The sequence below is a fragment of the Acinonyx jubatus genome, chromosome E1 (assembly GCF_027475565.1).
Source record: "Acinonyx jubatus isolate Ajub_Pintada_27869175 chromosome E1, VMU_Ajub_asm_v1.0, whole genome shotgun sequence".
Lineage (NCBI taxonomy): Eukaryota > Metazoa > Chordata > Mammalia > Carnivora > Felidae > Acinonyx > Acinonyx jubatus.
Genome location: NC_069397.1, coordinates 6,005,635 through 6,026,607, shown reverse-complemented (window position 1 = coordinate 6,026,607; position 20,973 = coordinate 6,005,635). Strand labels below are relative to the sequence as shown.

The 20,973-nt window shown below is 43.5% G+C and overlaps 1 protein-coding gene across 3 annotated transcripts in view; it reads right to left on the bottom strand.

Annotated features, from left to right (window-relative positions):
• MAP2K4 (mitogen-activated protein kinase kinase 4) overlaps positions 1-20,973 on the bottom strand; it is a 137,866-nt gene that overhangs the window by 5,052 nt on the left and 111,841 nt on the right. For all 3 annotated transcript variants that reach the window (XM_027047464.2, XM_027047465.2, XM_053212426.1), the window contains 2 exons: positions 12,731-12,808; positions 10,873-11,021 (listed from right to left, as the gene is read on the bottom strand). In XM_027047464.2, coding sequence (XP_026903265.1) covers positions 10,873-11,021; positions 12,731-12,808 — 227 coding nt within the window. The remainder of the gene's footprint in view (positions 1-10,872; positions 11,022-12,730; positions 12,809-20,973) is intronic.

The following is a 20,973-nucleotide window of genomic DNA, read 5'->3' as shown; positions in this document are numbered from 1 at the left end:
CCTGATATTTTTGCCTTGAATCCTACCTTGTCTAATTAATGTGGCCAGAGGTATTTTCATGTTGTTTATATTTACCATATTGGTCTGGGACCATGTATCTTAATCACCCCTCTCTTCCAATCTCAATTAAATTCTTTTTTTTTTTTTTTACTCGCAAAAGTTAATTAACACTGACAACGTAGTTCATCTATTTCTTTTTTCTGATCAATTGATTTTTATTTATTTTGAGAAAGAGAGAGGGAGCAAGGGAGGGGCTAGAGAGGGAATCCCAAGCAGGCTCCGCACCATCAGCATGGAGCCTGACGTGGGCTTTGAACCCACGAACCGTGAGATCATAACCTGAGCTGAAACTAAGAGTCAGGCCTTTAACCGACTGAGCCCCCTCACCTGTTTCCAAACGCAGTGCTGTTTTCTATATTCCATACCTTCTGGGCGGGATGTGGCGCTGTGCTATGGCGACTATACCCACACCGAGTTCCAGTATGAAGGGATTCTCCTCACAGACAACCCTCAGTGGCCAGCCTCTTCGGGATGACCTGGGCTGAAGAGACCCACCCTCGCCTCCCTGGGGCAGCCTGGGCTCGCGACTGCTCCACAGAGGGGCAGGGAAATCAAGACCCTCATGCACGCCAGGCCAACCCTGGAGGGTCATCCCAGTGGTACGCCTTGCCTGTAGGGGTCTTTGTTAAGATCGCACTGCAGGCCGACTTCCGTCTGCTCCTCCAGCTGTTGATGGCAGGGTCGCCACCATCTCATCCGCCTCCCACACACTGATCTCTGCCTCAAAGGCCTGGCTTCTGGGACGCCTGGGTGGCTCAGTGGGCTAAGCATCTGACCGTGGCTCAGGCCGCGATCTCACGGTTCGTGGGTTTGAGCCCCACATCGGGCTCCGGAGGACAGTGCACAGAACTGCTTGGGATTCTCTCTCTCCGTCTCTCTCTGCTCCTCCCCAAGTCACGCTTTCTCTCACTGCCAAAATAAACAAGCTGAAAAAAAGGAGAAAAGCCCGCCTTCCAGGAAACCAAGCTGCAACACCCTTCTGGGTTCACTCTCCTTCTGGGCCAAGTATATCTTTTCAAACAATCTGTGAATGGTTAACTCTCACTCTTTCCATTCCCGGAAAACTCGGTATTTCCTCCTTATTTCGAATTATAATGGAGTGCCGACGTATAAAGCTTTAGGACAAGGCTAACAATTCTTTTTCCTCCGTGGAAAGAAGGAGCTATGGCTCGTGTTCTGGCGATTACTGTGGCTCTTCGCAAGGTGGCTGTCAGTCTAATTGATTACACCTTCCCAGACAGTCTACATTCCCGCTAACTTCTACATTACTGTTCTCCACTTGTCCTTCAGGGCATTTAGATACACATTTAGATACCTTTGTGTCCCCCACACGGCACGGAGATTTGATTCCAAGCTGAGAACATCAAGTCTCAAATGCTTCGCCACATGATCTCCAATACTGCTTCTCCCACTTCCAGAATTATGTTCCGCCACGTTCGCTACATGTATCTTACCAGTTCCCTTTCTGGTCCCCCTGGTGCTCAACCACTCTTTCACGCAGTTGAATCTGTGTCATGTTGGGAAATCCCTGTGGCCTATCTGCCAACTTCCCCAGTTCTATCCCCAGTTGTTTCCGGCCTAGAGTACATCAAATATGCGGTCTTTTGTATCGACGGCTAAGTTTTTTTCGTTTCTAAATCTCTGCATCATTTCTGTTGATCATTTCTGTTTTACTTCTTTCTCAGCTTTCTAAAAAAAATTTTTAAGGCTTCTTTATTTTTGAGAGAGACAGAGAGTGAGAGAAAGACAGAGAACAAGCAGGGGAGGGGCAGAGAGAGAGGGAGACACAGAATCCTAAGGAGGCTCCAGGCTCCAAGCTGTCCGCACAGAGCCTGACACGGGCCCCGAACCCATGAACCACGAGATCACGACCTGAGCCGAAGTCGGACGCTTAACTGACTGAGCCCCTCAGGAGCCCCACTTCGTTCTCAGTTTTAATCGAACTTACACCCTCATTTCCTCGGACAACCGAAATATACTTATTTTATTTTGAACTGTATTTTCGACTAGTCCACAAGCTCAGCTTGATTTAAAGTAAATTCGTGTTTTGTTTTATTAGTTGATTTTTTTTTTTTTTTTTTTTTTTTAGCATCAGACTCCATGCATTTTGGAATTCTGGCTTGCACGGTGCGCACGCTTATGCATGCATTTGTTCTGCAAATCTCAGAGTGCCTAGCCGGTACTACAACCCGAAGCAGGAGCTAGAGCTAGATAGAGCCATTTCACCGCTGCTGCTCCTTTTTGGGTCCACCGCTACAGAACAAGGTCCCCCAACGGCACTTTGAAGTTCCAGCCCCCTGCTGATATTAGGATTATTATAGATCCAGTCCTCTGGTTACACAAACAGTATCTATGCCCTTGCCATTCTGTGTCCCTGCAGCACGCGGTGGCCCAGGCAGTGACTGACATGGGCATGTTTTCACTCCCCAGATCCTGATTTCTAGGCAGAGCCCAATTCCTGTGGATCCCTGTCCGGAAAAGAGCCCCTGTCGACCCCTGATCGTGCAGGAAGTGATGTCCTGGGCAGAGCAAGGCCAAGGCTTCAGACCTCCAGAGCATTTCCATCACATCGGTCATCCACACAGATGTTTACTTCGTAAAGCTGCCACAATCTTAGGTTTTTGATTTTTCCATGTCAACTACTGTAGCGAAAAGCTGCACCAACGTATAAACTCATGATGCCATTTGAGTAGAAATGTTTAACCAAATTCTTATTAACACTGACGATCTTCTGTTTCAGAATTACTACTGCCATTAGTTTGGTCCCACTTATCACGTGAAACCCAACTAGTTAAACCCCACGCATCCAATAAGGTTTAGTCACTTGTCAAATTAACGTCAATGAAATACAATTTTAAAATTTACCTCCTTAGCCACACTTGGAGTGCTATGGCCACCACAGTGGACAGGGCAGGTTACAAAACTTTCCCATCATTTCAAAAGTTCTGCTGACAGCTTCAGACCCACTTTTCAGTTTACTGATCTCTCTTCAATCACACCTAATCTGTTTATTCCAGCCACTGAATTTTTAATGTATGCTTTTTATCTCTGGACGTTCCCTTTTGTTCTTCATAGATTCGTGTTCCTTGCTTCTATTTCCGAGCTTCTTCATTTTTCTTTAAATGTATGAAAAGACTTTTTCTAATTGTCCTAATATCTGAAGTCGTCGGATCTATCCCTGCCATCGGTTGTTTCTACTAATTCTCGTTCCTTGTGCTTGGGAGTGAGTGTTGGCATTTCTTCTGAACTCACACTGCACTCGACTTTTTCCTGGGGAATTCTGGGGCCCTGGCTTGAAGGATCTGGTCTTGCTTCTGCCGAACAACTAGTCTTTCTGATCAGTAGCCTCTTGGAATCCTTACCTCCCATAATTTATTGAAGTCACTTTTTCTTCACCTGAAGTACAGTTGACACACACTGTTACGTTAGTTTCAGGCGTACGACACAGCGATTCAACAAGTCTGTGCGTCAGGCTGTGCTCCCGCTGGTCACCATGCGACGCCATTGCAATGTCACTGACCACGTTCCCCACGCTGTGCCTCTTATCCTCATGACTTACTCACAGGCACAACTGGAAGCCTGGCCCTCCTTCCCCCCTCCATCCCTTTCACTCCTCCCCTGCCCTCCTCCCCTCTGGTGACCATCAATTCTCAGTTTTCCCAGGTCTGTTTCTGCTGTTTGTTTATTCATTTGTTTTGTTTTTTCAGATCCCGCGCATAAGTGAAATCATGGCATCTTTCTCTGATTCCTTTCGTTTAGCATAATATCCTCTAGCTCCATCCATGTTGTAACAAATGACAAGATTTTCTTTTTTTATGGCTGAGTAATATTTCATTACACTCAGGCACGCGCACACCCACCCTACCCCACATCTTTATCTGTTCAACCATGGATGGATACAGGCTGCTTCCATATCTTGGCTATTATAAAAAAATGCTGCAGTAAACACAGCGGTGCATACATTATTTCTGAATTCATGTTTTCATTTTCTTCGGCTAAATACCCAGTAATAGAACCACTGGATTGTATGATGTTTCTACTTTTAATTTTTTCAAGACCATCTATACTGTTTTCCACAATGGCTGCACCAATTTGCATTCCCACCAACACTGCGTGAGGGTTCCTTTCTCTCCACCCCCTTGCCAACACTTGATATTTCTAGGCTTTTTAATTCTAGCCATTCTGACAGGTATGAGGTGATACCTCATTGTGGTTTTGATTTGCATTTCCCTGACAATGAGTGACACTGGACTTTTCATGTGTCTGTTAGCCATCTGGATGTCTTCTTTGGAAACATGTCTATGCAAGTCCTCTGCCCATTTTTTAATGGTATTATTTACAGTTTTTTGGTGTTGAGTTGTACGAGTTCTTTACATATTTTGGATATTAACCCCTTACTGGAGATCTTACCTCCCGTAATTTCTGATTCCACGTAGTTTTGGAACTCTGTGGACTCCATGGCGTTGTTCTAATGCTGCTACATTTTAAAAGATACCAGGAAACGTTTAACCAGTATTTTAGTAGTTTTGGTGCAATTCCTGTCCTGGATCGAATGCACCCTAATAATCTAAAGTGGTCTCACCCATCATAACACTCGTCAGGTACTGCTCTGATTCTATGTCTTTCTACACTGGTGTGAACATTAATGTGTGCCTGCGTTTTCAACGAAAGCTTGTCAAGTTTTCTCTCTGAATGCAAAAAACAACAACAAAATCTTACAACATCCCTAGATGGCTTTTTTTTCCCCTCCCCTCCGAGTTAATTTGGTCTGGGACTATAATTTAGGGACTCAAGGTTTTCTTCAAGTAAAGATAATTTTTATTTTAATTCTCTCTCTACTATAATCAGTTAAGTGGGGTCTCCTGGATTTTGTTCTCCAGGACTCCTTTTGTGTGTCTCCTGTTCGTCTTTCTTACCCCTCGTCTGCAGGATTCACTCAAGGGTGTTTCCTGCTCTATAGATTCGGTCAACCGTGCAATACCCAATACGCTGTTCACCACCACTTCCTCCTCTTCAATTCAGAAACCATGTTTGTTCATTGAAAAACCTGTCCTGAATTCAAATTCATCCATTCTGACCAGTTTTCGTCCCTGACTTCTTCACTGGCAAATTTTACAAGGGAGTGTTGGCTCCAGTTTTGCAGGCTGATACGACGCTCATCTTCATTTGTGTTTCTTCACACCCCCAGGGCATCAGTGCTCGTGGAATGTGACGAGCCGACCCCGGTCACAGCCCTGGGTGACTGGGAGAAAGAGTACAGGGCCATCTCTGGAGCACTGTCACCTTGCCAAGGGATGCGTTTCCTGGGTTGTTAGGACAGCTTCCGCTGTGCTCCCAGACTCTGACCAACACAAGTGTCCTCAGCAGGAGTTACTTCAGCAGAGCCTGAGCCAAGGAGAAGGCAGGGGTGAACACTGCCGAAGAGTCCCGGCCGTGCCTGGGATCCAGTAGAGAATGCTCCCTCAAGACATTTTTCGGATCGCGATGAGCTTCCTAATTGCCTGTCCCTCAAGCTGCCTCTTTCTCCGGGTCCTGCTGTGCCCAGCTGAGCAGTTCCTGTGCAGATCTCTACTGTCCCCGTGGCACTCTCCCTCTGTGCACGCAAACTCTGCCATCAGTTGGCCCATCCCTGAAGTAAGCCTCGTCTGTGCTATTTCACAAGAACGCCTTGAGGACGTGCAAGTAAAGGCTGGGTTTCCCTTTTAAAAATTCCATTAATGACTTAAGGGGCACCTGGGTGGCTCTGCCAGTTAAGTGTCTGACTCTCGGTTTTGGGTCAGGTCATGATCTCATGGTTCATGGGATCGAGCCGTGCACTGGGTTCCGTGCTGACGGTGCCGAGCCTGCTTGGGATTCTGGGTCTCCCTCTCTCTCTGCCCCTCCCCCACTTGTGCACACTTTCTCTTTCTCTCAAAATAAACTTCAACAAATCTGTTAATGATTTAAATAGGAAGTTAAAGCAGGGAGAATTTAAACTGTGAGCTGGCGTCATCATTTGGGTCCCTAAGTGCTTCTTCTTATTCCTTAAGCGAACTTTTTTTTACATTTATTTATTTTGTTTATTTTTTATTTTTTTATGTTTATTCACTTTTGAAAGACAGAGAGAGACAGAGCACGAGCGGGGGAGGGGCAGAGAGAGAGGGAGACACAGAATCCGAAGCAGGTCCCAGGCTCCGAGCTGTCAGCACAGAGCCCGACGCGGAGCTTGAACCCACGAACTGTGAGATCATGACCTGAGCTGAAGTCGGACGCTCAACGGACTGAGCCACCCAGGCGCCCCCCCCTTAAGCGAACTTTTGATTGAAGCATACATTCAGGAAAACACACACGCCCTAAGCATGGAACAAAAATAAAGAGTATCAATATTCTGATTCTGTTACCTTTTATTCATTCTTGTCTGCTTTTTCAAATTCCACGTCAATGAAACCATACACGCTGTTTTACGTATTGCTTCTTTCACTCAACACTGTTTGAGGTTTACCCGTGGCTGAGTGTAGCAACAGTCCAACCTCCGATGCTGTGTACCACTGTGCTAACAATGCTAGAACTTACTGTCCACTCTCCTGGGGATAAATGCTGTTCTCTTCCCTACATTTATTTATTTATTTTTGAGGGAACAGAGAAGGGGCAGAGAGAGAGGGAGACAGAGAATCCCAGGCAGGCTATGCGCTGTCAGTGCAGAGCCTGATGCGGGGCTGGAACTCACAGACCCTGAGATCACGACCTGGGCCGAAATCAAGAGTTGGCCACTTTACCAAGTGAGCCACCCAGGCGCTCCTTTCTGACTGGAGATTATTACGAATACGCTGTTCTGAACATTCTTCCACACGTCCTTTAGCGTGCCTCTGTCTCTGTTTTCGCTGGGCATCCACTTGGGACAGAATTGCTGGAGCATAACGTAGGCACCAGCTGTATTCCACCGGCCGTATGAGATACTGCCAATCTCCCAATGACACTGCAGCACGTACAGTCTTACAGCTACTGCACGGGACTTCCAGGGGCTTCCCGACCCTCCTGTACCGTCAGCCTTTTAAACTGTAGTCAATTCTGGCGACGGTAATGGTATTTCATCGTAGGATTTCATTTGAGTTCCCCTGATGTCCCATCACACCCGAGGAACACCCTTCATATGCTGACAGAGCACCCGAATATCATCTTTTTAAGCACCTTTTCAAGTATCTGGCCATTTTCGGTTGTCACTTTCATAGTGTAAGTGTTCTATACTCATAGGTACTCTCTACGTATTCTGACTGAAAATCCCATTTCGAGTGTCTGTACGGCAAGGAGACCGCATGGGAGGGCATTTCATTCAGTGGTGTCTCCTCATCAAAAGACGTTCTCAGTTTTAATGAAATTGAATTTTATCAATCTCTTCTTTTACGCTTAGCAGCTTTCTGTGTGCTGTTGGGAGAAATCTTAATCTACCCAAAGACCGTGAGACTATGTTCCCATATCTCCTATATGCTTTTAACTCACACAACTGAAGAAACTCAGTTTGGCAGAAAAAACAGCTCTAGGGGAGTACTGAGAAATGTGGCCAGGGCCATAAACCAGGTCCAGGTCATAATGGGTTTTGAGGGGCCCCTGGGTGGCTCAGTCAGTTAAGCGTCCAACTCTTGATCTTGGCTCCGATCATGATCTCACGGTTCGTGAGTGTGAGCCCCTCCTCAGGCTCTGTGCTGACAGCTGGAACCCTACTTGGAATTCTCTCTTTCCCTCCCCCTCTCTCTGCCCCTCCCCAACTCATGCTCTCGCTCTCTCTCTCTCTGTCTCTCTCTCTCTCTCTCCCTCCCTCAAAATAAACAACAACAACAAAAAGTTTTTTTTAAATAATAATGTGTTTTGAAAGCCATGTTAATTTAGTCTTTATTTTAAGGGCCAGGGCAAGCCTCTAGACCAGTACTCTCTAATCTTTTATTCATTACTGCCCTAGCTTCCTGTGAAATTTCAATTCCGCCAATCTGCAGACGTTCTGTAGCAGCCCTTTGGAGGGCTGCAGACCATTACGCTATCCAAGAGGTTCTCCTCTCCAGAATAAATTTCTGCCCCCTTAGGGGTGATAGCACGCTGTTAAAAATGCATGCTCTAGGCAGTTTTAAACAAAAAGTAACATGATCAGACGTACATCAATAAAAATACAACTCTGACAAAAAGGAGAATGGTTTGGCACAAAACGGCACTGGATTACGAGGAAACCAATCAGAAACCTGAATGATCCAGGTTAGCGAGGACAGAAAATGCCCAGGAACAGTGGAGGGGAGGATGGACAAACACAGAGAGCTGACAGGAGCGGGTCATAAAAACAGATGTACTTCAGCTACGGCCCCTGATGATCTGGAATGAGATGGAACCATGGACCGACTCAGGGAAAACAATGGAACACGGATGTCTATAACCATTACCTACAGGGGAGAGCTGGCAACGAGAGACACAGGAATTTAAAAAAATATACAAGTACTACACACAGGTGCAACAAAACCAGTCAAGAGATCAAGGGACTGGGCGCCTGGGTGGCTCAGTCAGTTGAGCGTCTGACTCTTGATTTCGGCTCAGGTCATGATCCCAGGGTCGTAGGATCAAGCCCCACATCAAACTCTGAGCTGACAGTGTGGAGCCTGCTTGGGATTCTCTCTCTCTCTCCCTCTCTCTCTCTGCCTTTCCCCTGCATGCACACACACTTTCTCTCTCAAAGTAAATAAATAAATACTTAAAAAAAGACCAGACCAGGGGCTCCTGAGTGGCTCTGTCGGTTGAGTGTCCGACTTCGGCTCAAGTCATGATCTCACAGTTTGTGAGTTTGAGCCCTGCGTCAGACTCTGTGCTGACAGCTCGGAGCCTGGAGCCGGCTTCGGATTCTGTCTCCCTCTCTCTGCCCCTCTCTCTCTCTCTCTCTCTCTCTCTCTCTCTCAAAAATGCATAAACATTAAAAAATTTTAAAAATAAAGGGGGCGCCTGGGTGGCTCAGTTGGTCAAGCGTCCGACTTCGGCTCAGGTCATGATCTTGCAGTCTGTGGGTTCGAGCCCCGCGTCGGGCTCTGTGCTGACAGCTCAGAGCCTGGAGCCTGTTTCAGATTCTGTGTCTCCCTCTCTCTCTGACCCTCCCCTGTTCATGCTCTGTCTCTCTCTGTCTCAAAAATAAACATTAAAAAAATTAAAATAAAATTTAAAAAATAATTTAAAAAATAAAACAAAGAGATCAAGGGATTAAACAACTCTTAATTATTTTAGAAATTATGCTCTTTGACTCACACAGATTACTTTAACCAAATTACTTCATTAAAATGGAATATATAAAATTATCACATGCAATTATATAAACTGTATAGGTGTTTGCAAACTGGTAAAAATGGAAGAAGCAGGGGCACCTGGGTGGTTCATCTGGTTAAGCATCTGACTCTTGATTTCAGCTCAGGTCATGATCTCACAGGTTCGTGGGATCGAGCCCCATGTTGGGCTCTGTGCTAACCATGCAGAGCCTGCTTGGGATTCTCTCTCTTTCTCTGTCTCTCCCCTCTCCCCCGCTTGGACAAACTCACTGTCTCTTTCTCTCTCTCTCAAAATAATATATAAGCTTAAAAAAAATAAAAAAGGAAAAAGCAGCCAATTTGAGTCATGCTAATGGTCCTCTTCCACCTAGAAAACCCTGAGATATCCGTCACCCCCTGGGAAACCATTGCAAAAGGAGAATTTCATTACAAAAGATGAAAGGGACTTAAAAACTAGAGTCTAACAAATATTTTCTAATTATTCAAAAAGAAGGCAATCCTGGACCATGAAATGTAAGTCTTACAGGGCCTAGAAAGAGGAGGGAGATAGCGTTCTTGGCAAGAAAAAAATGAGCAGAAAAAGGAAAGCATTTTCAAGAACGCTTTTTGCCCAGAAACACATTATTTTAAATCATGTTGGATAAACAGAATAATTATCAAAACTATTCAAATGATAACAAAACAGGTGTCATTTAAAACACAGACTGAAACAGGGGCACCTGGGTAGCTCAGTCAGTTAAGCACCCGACTTCAGCTCAGGTCATGATCTCACAGTTCGTGAGTTCGAGCCCCGCGTTGGGCTCTGTGCTGACACCTCAGAGCCTGGAGCCCGCTTCAAATTCTGTGTCTCCCTCTCTCTCTGCCCCTAGCCCCCCACATTCTGTCTCTCTCTCTCTCTCTCTCTCCCTAAGATAAATAAAACATTAAAATACAGACTGAAACAGTACAAAGCACGACTGTGTTCCTGCCGTATCTGCACGTTCTTATTTTTACGTTCTACGCACACGCAGGTGTGCACATGCACACACACCTGTTAAAAGGTGGACAAACAACACCAGGTGTCGGGCTCACACCTTCCCCGGAAGCGGCTTTCAGAGAGCCAGTACTCAGCCGACCCACCAAGCTTTGGGTGGTCTCTCCTACGTGCATCGCACTATGTCACAGCCTGTGTCGGAGCAGAGGGCCAGCCCTGACATGCCAGTCTGACCTGGTAGGTTCTTGACTTCGTAAAAGCTTCCCCGCAATTCTAGCACAACTGCACTGTTAGAGCCGCACCTGAATAAGATGATCAGTCTCGCAGAGGCTGGATTTCTTGTACCAGGTACTAGAAATCAGTATCCAACTAGCAGAACACAAGAGCGATGCTCTCCGGGCCCGCTGGAACCTTCCGTGCGGCCAAAGTGGCCCAGAGTTCTGGCACAGAGGCAGAGCGACAGGGAGAAGGCCACCCCCCTTCTAGGGCATGGAGGCCCAGTGTTGCAGGGAGCCAGGAACACTGGCTGTTCTCACCGCGTGTTTGTTGCGCATCTGGACATCACGTACTCACCACAAGTTGACAAAGTTGATGAAACTGGGGGAGAACTCCCTTTCCTCCGAGTTACTCAGCTGTGGAGGGTCTCCTTTCACGACTTGTGTTAGTTGATCGAATACACTATTCCACTTTGGGTAAGGAAATCGGCCTGTGGCTAACTCGTACTAAAGAGAACACAGAGGGAAAAGCAAGACATACAAGATATATGATTTTCCCAATTAGTAAGGCTAAGCGGAAGGGGTGTTTAGAAATCAAGGTAATACAGAGAATTCCGTATCAACTGAGTTCAAGGACTGGGACTAAAGGAAACCCCAAACTTAAGCCCGGACCATGTCCCCACCACATAAGAGCTGGGATAGCCCTCAATTCTGATTCCTTTGTGTGAAGGATCCTGGAAGGTTGGCTTTAGAACACTCTTGGTACAAAGTCTGCACAGTCGATAGTTATCTGAATGGAAGGCCACATCCAGAACAGTGGTCATATTCATTTTTAAGGGAAGAGAAGGTTCAATCAACAAAAGCCCAACCTGAGCTCAAAGGAAGCAATGTGCGATTCTGTTCCCCAGCCATCCTGTGGTTACTACAGTTCTGACCACAGCCAGGTATTACCACAACAGAAGAAATCAAGTCTGGATCAAAACCCCAATGGTGGGGTGCTCAGGACAGCATCTCTAAACCATCCCAAACCAGATCCGAAGGATCTTACGGACGTTATGTCCCAATTGGTCAAAGGTCAATTCTCCCCTTTCTCTTGCTCTGTTCTGAGGATAATGAAAACCCAGAAATTGTGCTTTTTCCGAAAAAATAGGTCTAAGTCTGCAGCATGGCCTAAATGAGCCCCGTTTTAGGTATGCTGGTAGGTGATTGCTATGCGAGGGTGTGACCCCAAGCTCATGAGAGAAGAAGGCACCTGAGAGGCAGCACTGAGGACAGCGTCTCAGGGCTTCTTCAGCTGAGGGCCGTGGGACCTCATTACAAAGGGGAGGAAATGAACGGGAAAGTTTGGGGCTGCCTACCAAACAGGGCACAGCCCCATCTAGTGATGGGAAATTCACAGCCCATGTAGAAGAAGCTGTCCAAGGTCAGAAAAACACCACCAAGCCGTGATAAAGCAGCAAGCACAAGAAATCTAAAATTTCAAAACAACATTTGGTAACAAAGATAAGTAATGAGCAAATACAAATAACTTTTAAGATAGAAGGAAAATTTCAGTACAGGTACAGGTGAGAAAGAAGAATTTGCTTAATTGTGCTTAGCTGCAAGTTAAGTAGCTTCCTTACTATTCTTTCTCAGTGTTGTTTGAAGGTAGAACTTTCATTAGGTTTATTACCTCGGTTGTTCTGGTTCCACAAGAACTGAATTACTTGTAGCTCATTCACGTGTGACTTTTCTGTTCAGTGAGTAGAAGATTCCAAGTAGAAACTCTGCTCGTCCGTGTAAACACATACACCTAATACACATGCTGTACAGAGAGTACATGCTATTCCCGCTGGAGGCGGCAGGAGACAGGTGCCTTCACCGCTGCACTGCCCGTGGGGGCGCCGCCCTCCCCCGTTCCTGTTCCTAGTGCGGTTGCTGACACCTCGTATCTGTGGCCAAGGGACCCAGCACGACACCAAAGAGCCCAAGGCACTTCGTAAACCTTGAGGGAAACTGTCAACTCTGGTTTGATTTTTAAAGTAAAACACATATTTTTTTTCAACAACTAGAAGATATAGTCCCTGTGATTATGACCATGGAGGAAAAAAACAGGTAAGTAAAGTCAAAGACTAGGAGAGAGAGAGAGAGAGAGAGAGAGAGAAAGGCAGTTCTTATGAGGGGTGGAAGACTGATAAAATTTTCTTTCAATGCTAAATCTACCATGACGAACGTACCAATGTGATCCCCAAACTCCAGACATCAGAGCGGACATCATATCCTTGTCGAGATGCACTTGGGTCTATTCTTTCAGGCTGGAACACAAAGAGAAGTCACAGTCATTAATCATGCAAACCCTCAAGGTTCAGGGTGGAAGCAACCGCTGGGTAGGTGGCTGAAATGCCAGCATACTTCTAGAAGAATCCACATGTGGGGTCAGACTTGGAGCAACAGGAAGCCATCATTGTATTGAAAACAAGCAAGAACAATCCACAAAACTCAACCTAATGGCCACCTCCATAAAGGGAAAACCAAGTGACTCTTCTCATTTTCCCCCCTAACGACTCCAAAGCATGTGCAAACCGGAAGCTAAGAACAAAGAAAAAAGGAAGAAAACTGGAGAAGTGAAAAAAAAAATAATTACGGGGTCAGATTAGTAAGCAAGTAGTGGTAAACAGAAGAAGAAAAAAAAAAAAGACTAGATCTTCTCTGTTTCAGGGAATGAAGCCACACCACAATATATCTGAAATACAAGAGCAAATAATAAACTCAATAAATTCGTTATAATTATTCTACCCACTCTTCATCATAAAGCTAAATTTAACACTATGCAGAGCTTTAAAGACACCTATTAATCATTTTTAACCAAATGAGGCACTGGCAAAATATATTATCCTATCATGCAAACAGTGGAAATCATCTTTAGTAATTCCCATGAAGGGAGCATTCTTTACATGTCCTTGAAATAAGGGACCATTAGTTCCATACGTGTCAGGGATGGAGAAGAGAACCAGTAGCACAGAGCTGATAGTCCCTAGGTAAGACTGAGAGTGAGTACTATTGAAAGAAACGTCCAGAAGTCTGATAGTTGACTGTTATAATCTCTGCCCGTCAGCAACAACTAGTTTGCAGATTTATTTTACATATTTTTGCTTTGAACAGGAGTACTGAGGCTGTATAAATACTCACTGGAGGCTACTTAGTTTTTAGTTGCGGGTATGTGTATTTACCTGAGAAGATACACATTACATAAAAATCCCGGACCGTCAACCAAGAGAGGCACATACTGTGCCCAAAAGAGCCGGGGTATACACACTTTTCTCAGGCTCACATGGAGCATTTGCTGACATAAACTATGTTCTGGGCCATAAAACACACCTTATTTTTTAAAAAAGAAATCATGCAAAGCGTGTTCTCAGATCGCGAAGTCACTCAATTAGGAACCAGTAACAGAAAGATACCTGGGCAATCCCCAAATATTTGGAGGTGAAACAACATACTTCTAAATAACCCGCAGATCACAGAGGAAGCCTCAAGATAAAGTAAAATAATACCCTGAACTAAGTGAAAACGAAACAGAACTCATGAAGCTTCAGGAAATGCAGCGAAAGTAGTATTCAGGGGGGAAATTCATAGTACTGAATAAATGCAAATACTAGAAGAGAAGACACAGCCAGCCATCAAAACCTAACCTCACAGCTTTAAGGAGTTTGAAATGGAACAAACCAAGGCCAAACCACTCAGAAAAAAAAAAAAAAAAAAAAAAAAAAAATCAAAAGAAGAGTGAAAAGTATGTGAAATAGACAAAAACAACAAAAATGACAACAGAATGCACACCGACTCTTCGGAAAGATCAACAAAACGGATAAATTTCTGGCTACAATGAGAGAAGAGGAGACATAACCAAATTACTGAAATCAGAACGAAAGGGGGGACATTGCCGTTCTTCCAGAAACAGACAAAATGGACACAGTTTTTGAAAATGAAACCTATCAAAAATAACAATAGAAATCTGAATAGCCGTAAAGCTATTTTTTCAATGAATTTGTTATGAAAAGCTTTCCCGTGAAGTAAAGTCGAACCCAGATGTTCTGGTGAACTCTTTCGACCATGCAAGGGAGAGAGAGATAAGACCAGTCTTACATGAATTTCTTTCGAAAACATTTTATGAGGTCAATTTATTCACTTGTAAAACATAATAAAGACATTATGATACAATTCGTAATCCTCATAAACACAAACTCAACAACTATTAACAAAAATAGGGACAAATCTAATCTAGCAACATGTGAACCCATAATAATCATGACCAAATGGTGTTTATCTCAGGAATACAAACACTGGCTTAAAACCTGAAAAGCAATGGGATGCTCTGTATTTACAGAAAAATGGAGGAATATTATACCATCTTCTCAATAAATGTAGGCTTGACATCTGAGAAGATTCACAATTCAACTCTCAGCACACTATGAGAAAAGAAGGAAACATCATGTCATAAAGAGCATCCAAAAACCAAGAGCAAATGTCATACTTTTTACCCATGAAATCTGGAACACTCTTTTCCTAATTAACACTGGAACAAGATAGGACTTCTGTTCAGCATTATATTGGAGGTCCTAGCCAGTCTAGAAAGCTAAGGAGGGAAGAAAAAAAACCAAACACCACACCACTGCCTTTACTCAGAGACACTTGAACTTCTATAACTGTTTACACAGACCATCCCTACTAAAGTTAACAGCAACACGAGCAGGGATACGGGGCATGATGTCAAAATACGTAAATCTGTATTTATCTATGACAACAGAAACATGCTGGAAGATAGGTTTTAAAATTCCATTTTACAAGAGTAGCATCAAGGACCGTGAATCGGTTAGGAATAAACGTAAAAGGCGCTCAAGGGTTCCTACACTGAAAACCACAAAACATGGCTGGCAGCAAAACGCCCTCAGTAAATGGAGGCACTGCAGGTACTGAAGCACTTGCTAAGGCCAACATACGCACCAGTGAGTGGACAACAAATCGTGGTCCATCAACACAATGGAAACTTCTCAGCAATAACAAGAATGAGCTAACATACCCCATAGGACGGCTACCTCTTCAGCACACTGTGCTAGAGAAAGGCAGCGGCCAGACAAGAACATGGCGTGAGATTGCATTTGGATGAATCTCCGGGATGAGAAAATCCAATTGCATGGACAGAAAACAGGACCGAGGGTCTTTTCTCAGTAACAGACATCTTCCTCTCCTGACTGATGAGCAGTCATTTGTCAAAATTCAAAGTGTGCACTTAAAATGGGTACCATTTGTGGTCTTGGGGGGGCAGGTCATTCTGAAACTGCTCTATGTTTCTAGCATGTGCGTGTCGTGAAAACTCCCCCAACTCCTGTAAATATGTCAAAAAAGGATTCCATTTCCTTTCACTCACACTGGGGCCAACCCAAGGATTTTTTAACTGCCCTTTTCAGTTTGCTTGATGTTTATCATTCATTAGGGCCGCTTCAGTTACAGGATTATGTGTATATTTTTGTCCATTAGGGATGCAAATGATTTCTGTCCCGTAACCCCCAACATTACTTCTTCATTGACCTGGAGATAATTAGCAGCATTTTATTTGGATGGGCCATGTCGTTCTTTCCTCAGTGACTGTAAATACTAAATGACACAAATGCTTTTATGCTGGTTTCGGCATCCTACCCGCCCAGTGCTCTTCCCAATGAGTTAAATACATTTTGACATGTTCTTTCTTTACTTCCAAGTGTACTATTTTTAACATCCAGAAGTTATTCATTGAGAGGAGTAGATATTTAAGATTCAAGAAGTTAAAGACCCAGCATCCTGAATCTAAAATCGAAGCATAGGTTTGAAAAACAAAAAGCTTGCCAGAAGTATAAAGGAAAACATCAACTTGGAGGATATGTCACATTAACAAAAATAGCAAAAAAAAAAAAAAAAAAAAGATAAAATAATTTCATATCCAAAAACATATGTAACAATAAATGCACAAGTTACTTTGTATGCAAACATATACAATAAAAACCAAGAAATAAGAAGAAACTGACAATTGAATGTTACACATTTTGAACTAATCCTTCTCAATTTATTTGTATTAAAGAGGCAAAAAAGAAGTGTTACGTATATGTAATTAATAATACAGGTCTTTTCCAATATTTCACATTTGATTGATCATCTATCATGCTAAAAAGAATCTTAATATGTCTCAAAAGGCAGAAACGTATGGGCCAAAAAGCTTTGATAAGAAATAAGTCAGGAAATTAAAAAGAAATCAATGAAACTCTTTGTACTGGTTAGCTATGATGTATAACAAATTATCCCAAAACTGAATAGCTTAAAACAACATATATTATCTCACGGTTTCTGTGAGTCAGGATTCAGGGAATAGCTTTGATGGGTGGTTCTGACTCGGGTTATCTCATGACTGAGGTCAAGATGTCAACTAAGACTTAAGGCTTTTCTGGGTTCTGGAAGATTTGGCACTAAGCTCATTCACCAGGTTCCTGGCAGGAAGGCTTAGTTCCTCACCACACGAGTCTCTTCATAAAGCTACCCAAGTGTCTTCACAACATGGCAGCTGGCTTCCCTCAAAGTGAGCAATCCAAGAAAGAAAGAAGGAGCTACAGTGTTTTTATACGGCCTTCTCTCGGAAAGGACACCCTGTCCCTTCTGCCATATGCTCTCATTAGGAGTGACTCACTAAGTTCGGCCCAAACATCAGGCAGTACTTAGTCTCCACCTTATAAAGGGAGGTGTATTAAGGAAATTGTGGACACCTTTTTAAACTACCACACACCTGGCTACTAAAAAACATTCCAATAAGCAGTTCTTAAAACTAATATTTAAAAACCCAAGGGGGCACCTGGATGGCTCAGTCAGTTAAGTGTCCAACTCTTGATGGTGGCTCAGGTCATGATCTCACAGTCGTGAGATCGAGCCCCGCATTGGGCTCTGCTCTCAGCATAGAGCCTCCTTAAGAGTCTCTCTGTCTCTCCCTCTGCCCCTCTTCCTAGCTTGTACCCTCTAAATAAATAAATAAATAAATAAATAAATAAATAAATAAATAAAACCAACTAAGAAAACAAAATACATATGTGAATACATGTACATGTTCACACACGCCCACATGCATCTGATGCTGAGGAAATAGCAAAACCTCACAGACTTTGAAGAATCATCTACCTTTCCCCAAAGATTTCTGGCTCAGAAGGATTTCAGTCTCAAAGAATGGAAAATTATACCACCACAAATGTTCTGAAGTCTGGGGAAACTTTCATGAGCTCAAGGAGATCAAAGATATGTTTCATTCACAAGATGATCACTAACTTTTTACTATATGAACAAACTAAAGATGGAAAATTTCCCAATTCGATTTTTAAAGCTAGCATAGCCTATAGAAAACCTTCATAATATAAAGTATGAACCAATCTCATTTAAACACTTTTATGCAGAAATTATATTACCATACCACATGTAAAAATACATTAAACATATAAACTATGAGCCATGTAGGGATCACTTCTGGAAGGCCAGAATGGTTCAACCGCAGAAAACATGTTACTATGATTTGTCATACCAGTAGCGACACAGGGAGAAACATTTCCTCATGGCATGATTGATACCAAAAGGGCGTTTAATAAAATTTTTAATAGCTGTTCCTAATTCATGCTCATCTTCATTCTCTCTCTCTCTCTCTCTCTCTCTCTCTCACACACACACACACACACACACACACATATGTACACACACAGAAATGCACAGACTTTAATCAGAAAAAAAGTATTTGGTTTCAAGTGAGAAAAAACATGAGAATCGTACAATCAATATTGTCATTCGGTACTGATCTAGAAGTATGAGAAAAGTAAATACATACAAATGTATAAGAAATATCAATCAATAGAGGGAGAGCCAAGGCAAAAATTATTTGCAGAATGGTACCTTGAGTACCATCTGAGATCAATTCAAATTCAAAAATGAGGCAGATTAGTACTTTGGCTGGTTATAAAATTAACATAGTCATCTAAATAGCTTCCCTGTATATCAGCAATGTTAGGAAAACACATTATGTGACATTTAAAATAGCAACAAAAAACTGTCTTAGCACCCAAGAATATAGCAGGGAGCCAACTAAATAAAGACTGGGGTCTTGGGGCGCCTGGCTGTTTCAGTCAGTAGAACACGCTATTTTTGATCTTAGGGTTGTGAGTTCCAGCCCTATGTTGGCTCCAGGTTGCTTAAAAATAAATTCTAGGGTCGCCTGGGTGGCTCAGTCGGTTGGGCGTCCAACTTCGGCTCAGGTCATGATCTCGCGGTCAGTGAGTTCGAGCCCCACGTCAGGCTCCGTGCTGACAGCTTGGAGCCTGTTTCGGATTCTGTGTCTCCCTCTCTCTCTGGCCCTCCCCCGTTCATGCTCTGTCTCTCTCTGTCTCAAAAATAAATTAATGTTAAAAAAAATTTTTTTTGAAATAAATAAATTAAAAAAAAAAAGCAAAGATGGGGGTCTCAAAGGGCTCACAATCTAGTCAGGAGACACATATACACATACAAAATACAAAACACATACAAAACAAAAGACACATACAAAAACAAAGAATCAGGTGGTGATGAGGGTTATGAAGTAAAGTGGGGTCAAGGAGATGAGAGGAACAGGTCAGATGTGGTGGTCCAGGAAGGACTAGCCAAGCACATGGCATCTGCTCCAAGACCTAACTAAAGTGAAAGACCGCCAACGTTAAAAATATTCACAGAGGAGAGAGTTCAAGGGAGAAAGGAAAAGACCCCCAGGTAGGAACATCCTCCAGATGCACGTGGAACACAGAGGTCGGTGTGGTGGCCAGAGTGTGGCAAGCAAGGCAGAAGGTAACGTGTGGACAATTCTGAAAGACAGTTGAGGGCCAGATCATATAGAGCTTTCTAGGCCCATTATGAGGATTTGGGGATGAGTTTTAAGCAGAGAGGTGGCATAATTTAACAATGCTCAGAGAGGGTAACCAGCTGTTACATGAAGCACAGACTACTAGAGCAAGGTTAAGCGGAAGACCATTCTAGAGACTAGAGCAATCAGGCAGGCGAGACATGCCAGTGGCCGGACCAAGAAACGCTGGTGGTTTAAACATTTTTTTTAATGTTTTATTATTTACTTTTAAGAGATAGAGACAGATTGTGAGCGGGACAGGGGCAGAAAGAGAGGGAGACACAGAATCCGAAGTAGGCTCCAGGCTCTGAGTTGTCAGCACGGAGCCCGACACGGGGCTCGAACTCACGGAACCGTGAGATCATGACCTGAGCCGAAGTCGGACGCTTAACAGACTGAGCCACCCAGGGACACCACCCCCCTTTTTTCTTGAAAGGAACACTAGTTGTTTTCAAAAGAGAGCGGGTTCTATGCCTTGAAAGTAAAGCAGAGAGCATTTGCTTATGGACAGGATGTAGAGTATGAAGAGGAAGGAAATGAAACTCTAAAGTCTGTGCCTTGAGCAACTGGAAAGAGGGGTAAGTATTTACTGAAATATAGAGAAACTGGGGAAGGGGAGGCAGCTCCCAGATTTTGTAGGGAGCAGAGGAGTGATATGATGAGGTCAAGAGCTTGGGAATAAACTTATTATATGTGCAACTTCTGTGGGATCTAAGAAGTAATAGAAAGTAGGAAACCAGACATATAATTTTGGAGTTTACAAGTGAGGTGTGGACAGTAAGAAATGTATGGGCACTCATCATCCCCGAGCATCTACTAAGTGACAGAAGCTGTACATCACGGAACAGAGACAGAAAGAAAGTATTAATCCCTAAGACTGGATGATGGACTCACTAGAAGAATCTGGGTAGTTAAGGGAAAAAAAGAGACTGAATACTCAGCCCTGGAGCATACCAAAATAAAAGAGATCAGGAAGATGAGAAGCCCTAGAGACCCAGGAGAGAGGGGCCAGTCAGGAAGGTAGCCAAGAGCACATAAATGTCATGGAAACCAAGAGACAAAAGTCTTCAAGAACATAGTATTTTCAACATCCCAGGAAAATTAAGGAAGGTCATGGCTCCAAACTGACCATGGGCTTCAGCAACAAAAAGATGATGATTGCTCTAATGACAGCAGTGATGTCATTCAGTGATGGGGGTAAAAGAACCCATAAGAATGGGGACAGAAAGAATAAAAGGAGAAAAAGGACAGACAGTGGGTATAGACAAGTATTCAGAATGGACAACAAAAAAAATTTTTTTAAGTTTATTTATTTTTGAAATAGAGACAGAAAGAGACAGAGCATCTGAAGCAGGCTCTGTGCTGACAGCAGAGAGCCCAAGGCGGGGCTTGAACTCATGCACCGTGAGATCATGACCTGAGCCTGAGTCAGATGCTTAACCGACTGAGCCACCCACGCGTTCCCAGAATGGACAACAATATTTTAAAGAATTTATTAAGAAATGTGTGTAGACAGTTAAGAAGGAAAAATTAACAGACAGTAAGATAACTTGA